Source organism: Sapajus apella, unplaced genomic scaffold (genome assembly GCF_009761245.1).
Source record: "Sapajus apella isolate SASKATOON/1434 unplaced genomic scaffold, GSC_monkey_1.0 scaffold180, whole genome shotgun sequence".
Lineage (NCBI taxonomy): Eukaryota > Metazoa > Chordata > Mammalia > Primates > Cebidae > Sapajus > Sapajus apella.
Window position 1 is genome coordinate 198,508 of NW_022437120.1, and position 5,844 is coordinate 204,351.

Sequence of the window (5,844 nt, forward strand, 5' to 3'; positions counted from 1 at the left end):
CTCCAGCCTGGGTAACATGAGTGAAACTCTGTCAAAAAAAAAAAAAATTTCTCCCCCAAAGCCTTGAGTTTTCCTAGGATAACGTTAAACAAAACAACTCATGCCCTACCTCAGAGATCAGCAAACCTGTTATTCAAGGGCCAAAAACTATTTTTAGCTTTGCAAGTCATCCCCTGTTGCAGCTCCTTAACTCAGCCGTTAGGTTGCAAAAGCAGCCACAGAAGATATAAACAAATGAGTGTGGCTGTGTTCCAATAAAACTTATTCACAAAAAGGCTTGTCCACCTTTGCCCTCAGACTACGCATCGCAGCTAGGACTTAATTCCAACAGTTAAGGAAAAACCAAATAAATCTGAATTTTAATATAGCAATAGAATGGCCACAAAATGTTTAAAAACTGGCTTTTAAAACTATCAATGATCAGAAAAAAAACTGCATAACCAAAACACTCTGAACTACTTACTACATATTATGTTTCTAATTTCTATAAAATGAAGAGCTAGTGCTTAACATGGCAGCATTCCATTTAGAAAAGGTCGCTGAACCCCTTAGAATTGGGGTTAACATCATAGATTCTGATGTCAGACAGACCTTGGTTCAAATTGTAACTCTAGCCCGGTTTCCCTAGGATTACTAATACCCAAGGTATTAGTAATTACAAATCCAAGTTTCCCTAGGATTACTAATACCCACCCACTTGGTCACTACCCTAGGCACACAGCTCAAAATAAGTGCTGCCTACATGGCAAACTGGAGAGTCACTGGTAGCAATGTTTTTGGTCAGTGACTGAATACTTTCATCTAGTCACTACAAAATTTTAGGATTTGGAAAAGAGATTTGGCCTTCTCTTAAGACTTCTATACGTGCCTCTGACAGAAGTTTTGGACATCAGCTTTCTATGTCAGATAGAAGGTAGGGAGGAAATATAAGCAGAATATGCAATCTGCAGGAGAAATCAGAAATATTTTGTAGAATTCTGTTCAGATGCAAACACTGTTGCAAACCATATTCCGGGACTAGAAGGATGTACAAAACCAGAGACAGTGGTAACCTCTGGGGAGGGAGCTCAGGTCGAGGAGGAATGATGAGGGTCTTGGATGTTTTCATCAACTCTACAGTGTTTCAATCTCAACAAGATCACACCTGAGGATCACAGCATCATCTGGGGCCTCTACTCACCACATGCCAGTAGCACCCCACTCCTGCCAGTTAGGACAATCAAAAATGTCTCCAGACACTGTCCAATGTCCTCTGCAGGGAGGGGAGCAAATCACCTCCATTTACAAACCACTGCTCTAGGCCCTAGAGATCGCTAGAGATTATAGAGATTTCTGGTCTCTAAGAAATACAGTTTTTTTCCTTTTTTTTTAAAGACAAAGTCTCACTCTATCACCCAGGCTAGAGTGCAATGATGAGATCACACAGCTCACTGTAGCCTCAACCTCCCAGGCTCAAGTGATCCACCCACCTCAGACTCCCGAATAGCTGGGACTACAGGCATGCACCACCATGCCCAGCTAATTTTTAAATTTTTTTGTATAAACAGGGTCTTGCTATGTTGCCCAGGCTGGTCTTGAATTCCTGGACTCAAGTGATCCTCCCACCTTGGTCTCCCCCCAAAGTCCTGGGATTTCAGGAGTGAGCTACTGGCCAGAATAAATTTTTTGAACCTAGTCAAATATTAGAGATTTGACCTGAACAGGTATGTTTTCTTTTTACAGGATGGTTTTGGTATTTGAAATGAAACTGTCCACAGAAAATTTAGGAGATAATTGCAACTTGATGGCTTTCCTTGGCCTAAATTCTCAACTGTGATTTTTCAATTGATGCCTGTGGCATAATGAAAGTACTGGACTGGGTGTCAGGACGCATGGACGGGAGCCTGAGATCCACTGATTCACACACTGCAACAGCACACACCAGCTTCAACCTCACATTCCTCACCATCAGCAAGAGGCTTGGCTGGTCTCCTGCATCATCTTACCACTCAAAATGTACGATTCTACCCAAGCTCCCTCCCATAGCCTTGCTCCATTTTTCCCCTCTCACCAGGGTTCTACACAGCAATGAGCAATCTGCTCCACTCCTGTGCAGACTTTTTTCCTAATAAAGAGTATCAATTCCTGTCTCTTTAGGCCATAGGACAGTGAGGTGTTAGGACCAGCTGGTACCCAAACATGTTGAAATAGTGGCACGACTAAATCATAAAAGTGGCTACAAATTATCCAAGTAGATAAAAACCCACCTCTTCCATATACTGATATATGATGGCTTTGACAGCGGGCATATTGGTGGCATCCATCATCAGGGTCACTGCTTGCCCTTTCCGAATCTTCACTACCCCTTTGAACACCTGCTGATTATTGTAACAGGCAGCCAAAGTGGCAATGGCCATCACCTACAGAGAGCAAGATGAGAGGGGAAAGAAGAGCTGGTGTGGTAAAGCTTTCATCACAAAAAGGTAAGAAAACCTTCTGGTGAATGAGCAATTGCCAACTCTAATGAACTAAGATGTAACTAATCAAGAAAAAATACCCACAAAGAAAGTATGTCAAGATTTTTCCCTTCCCTACTGCCTTTCTCAACACCACACAGAATCCAGCAGTCTATGCAGTCTTAAACAGTACTGTACTTTAGTCACAAAAGTTCCATTGTATTTGGAAAAAACAAACACAAGTAAATCCAACATTTTCCATGCTAGAGCAATGGGTTATTAGATCTGAAATACGTAACTCAAAATAGTACATGGGAAGAGTTTTCCATTTTACTTGTTTTTCTATTTTTCCTAAAACGAACATAACCATTACATATTTAAAACTAATGCTGGGGGAGAACAACAGAAGGGGGGTGATTTCCTGTGCTCAAAGGTAAAAGGAAACGTAAGACGTAAGACAGGGATGCAGATTTTACTTTCAACCACCATTCAAAGTTGGTCAATGAAACAAGATCAAACCAACTTCCCAAATCAGTTAAATGCTACTGCTTTCTTCACTTATTTGCAGTAGTATCTGAAACAACTGGTAAAGGCAACTACAAAGTGTAAGCTCTTCGCATACTGAGGGGCTCTGTCTACAGGACCAGGTTGTTATCCTGGGTCTAGGAAAAGGACACCAGTGATTAGGTGCTTAATGAAGACTTTTTAATGATAACAGCTTTACCCACATTTTACCTAGCACTCCCCATAAATCTAGGCCAAAGACCTTGACTTACCTGTGAGGATAAGAACCTAACTAGTTTAGAATAGCTGTGGAGAAGAGTAAATCCAGAAAGAAGGTTCTGAAAAGAGTAGGCTTAACCTTAAGGCTGAGTTTGGTGGCTGGAAGCAAAGGGGAATGCTATGAACCCCCCAGCACAATAAACTGGAGTCATCTTTGTAAGGAATCGTATCCTTGAATACAGCACAGCAAAATCCACCCCACTCCCATTAGCTCCACATCCACCCAGAGGAGCCCTGTTCCATACCTGTGGAATAGCACAGAAGTTAAACACACTCTGGTTTCTGAGTCTTGAAAGGTAGGTGATGACATCTGGGATGTGATGCAGTGCATTGGTTATAAGTTCATTCAGGCACTGCACGGCCAAGTCAATATTCTCCGGCTTAGCAAAATCCCCCAACTTCTTAACATACCTGCTCCAAACCTAGACAGAGAAGAAGATTAAGGAACAGGTCAATGTGTGCAAAGGGGAGAATTTACAAACAATATTAAAGGATCTTTGTGCAAAAGAACTACGATACACAGTAAATTCTCTTAGCTGCAGACTCGTCTTTCACCAAGATCAAGTTCATTTTAAGCTCCATGCAATAGCTATTCCTGATTACTAGTAAGGGTTCAATTGCAACCTAGGTGTGAGTTAAGTGTTGGGGAACATGTCCCTAGCGACAATTGGTGTAATGCTGCAGACTAAATTCAGACTAAAGACACTCCTGTTAGGCAGAGCCATTGGTCTACTCCTGAAAAAAATAACCAGATACACAAAATCAGCTCTAATTATACTGCAGACTAGGCATTAAACATTCTCAAGATGGCCAGGCCTCTAAAATAATGACTAATACTATATTCCTACTGTGCTAATAATGCTGCTGAAAGGCATACCTGGGGAATAAGCCGAGTCTCTCCTCTAAGGACATTGTTTCCATGGATCCCCATAACTAAAAGTAAAATAAAACCCTTAATTCTAACACTGAGATTCTGCTTGATGATTTTTAATGATATTATTTAGAGAATTCTCTGAAGCTAGCAAAAGTTCTGGAAACAGTGGTGATGGTTATACAACATCATTAATGTACTTAATGCCACTGAATGGTGCATTGAAAAATAGTTAAAATGGCAAATTCTCTATTATGTACATTTATGATAATGAGACAATTTTTTTTTTTTGGATAATGATACAATGTTAAGTATATATACATTCAGTTAAAAAAAAACGATAAGAAGAAGAGGAAGATCCAAGATGGCTGATTAGACACAACTCCAGCACATAACACCCAGCGAGAGAGACGCAGAAATCTAGAGATCTCCTAGCTCCGACTGAGGTACCAGGTGAATTTCAACGGGGCTGGTCCAACGATGAGCAAAGCCCCCTCAGGGCAGAACTAGGTGGGGAGGGGTGCTGCTTCACCCAGCAAGTGCATCTGACCGGCTAGTCGGAGGCTCTCCCTCTGGCACTCTGGACCAGACACAGCACTTGTCGCAAAGCCTCAGCAATACACAGAACAGGGAATCTTTGCCAGACAAGCGCCAGGAATTACAAGCACGGAGTTGAATAAGAGCCTGCGAACTGAGCTCTCAGGCCCCCCACCCCACCGCTGCCCCACTACCCAGAGAGAGAGAAGTAGCTGTAAGCAGGAGCAGCTGGGCGGGCCCCTATCCCATGACAGAGAGAGAGGAGAGAGGAGAGAGAGGAGAGAGAGGAGAGAGGAGAGAGGAGAGAGAGAGAGAGAAGCTGAAAGGGGGAGAAGGCCAGCTGTGGCTGGGCAGGTCCCTACCCTCCCCCCACAAACCCAAGAGGGCTGAAGCTCTGATTCTACTGGGTTGTGCAGCCAGTGCCACAGTCTGAGATGAACCGTGAATGATCCATCCCAGTGGAGGAAGGGGACAACCCACCACTAGATGGGTAGGACTGGGCTACATGTTTTAACAAAAAACACAGGAAGCCTATGTAGCAACGGGATGACGTTCTTGACAACCCAGCAGCACCTACAGGTCAGCAGAAGAGGCAGGCCTAATCTCCCAGCATAAACAAAAAAGACACAAGAAGCTTCCCTAGTAACCCGAAGGAGTCCCTAGAAACCCAGTAGCGCCTCCACAGGAAGACAAGCAACCTCATCAACAGCTCCCTGACCACAGCCAGGTAAATCCACAAAGATGGGAAAAAACCAGCGCAAAAAGATGAAACCATCAGAGACCAGAACACCTCTTCTCCTTCAAGGGATCACAGTTCCTCAACAACACAGGAACGTAACATGACCGAGAAAGAGTACAACGAATTGACAGAAACAGACTTCAGAAGGTGGATAATAACAAATCTTCCTGAGCTAAAGGAACATGTTCTAACTCAATGCAAAGAAACCAAAAACCCTGAAAAAAGCTTAGACGAAATGCTAACTAGAATAACCAGCTTAGAGAACATAAACGACTTGATGGAGTTCAAAAACACAGCACGAGAACTACATGAAGCAAACACAAGTTTTTTTTTGTTTGTTTGTTTGTTTTTTGAGAAGGAGTTTCGCTCTTGTTACCCAGGCTGGAGTGCAATGGCCCAATCTCAGCTCACCGCAACCTCCGCCTCCTGGGTTCAGGCAATTCTCCTGCCTCAGCCTCCTGAGTAGCTGGGATTACAGG

General features: G+C 43.1%; 1 protein-coding gene across 4 annotated transcripts in view; it reads right to left on the minus strand.

Moving 5' to 3' along the window:
* Window positions 1–5,844, minus strand: part of FDFT1 (farnesyl-diphosphate farnesyltransferase 1) — a 53,068-nt gene that overhangs the window by 17,933 nt on the left and 29,291 nt on the right. For 3 of the 4 annotated variants that reach the window (XM_032268349.1, XM_032268348.1, XM_032268351.1), the window contains 2 exons: window positions 3,464–3,640; window positions 2,247–2,399 (listed from right to left, as the gene is read on the minus strand). In XM_032268349.1, the coding sequence (XP_032124240.1) occupies window positions 2,247–2,399; window positions 3,464–3,640 (330 nt within the window). The remainder of the gene's footprint in view (window positions 1–2,246; window positions 2,400–3,463; window positions 3,641–5,844) is intronic. The other variant, XM_032268350.1, reaches the window with a different exon arrangement.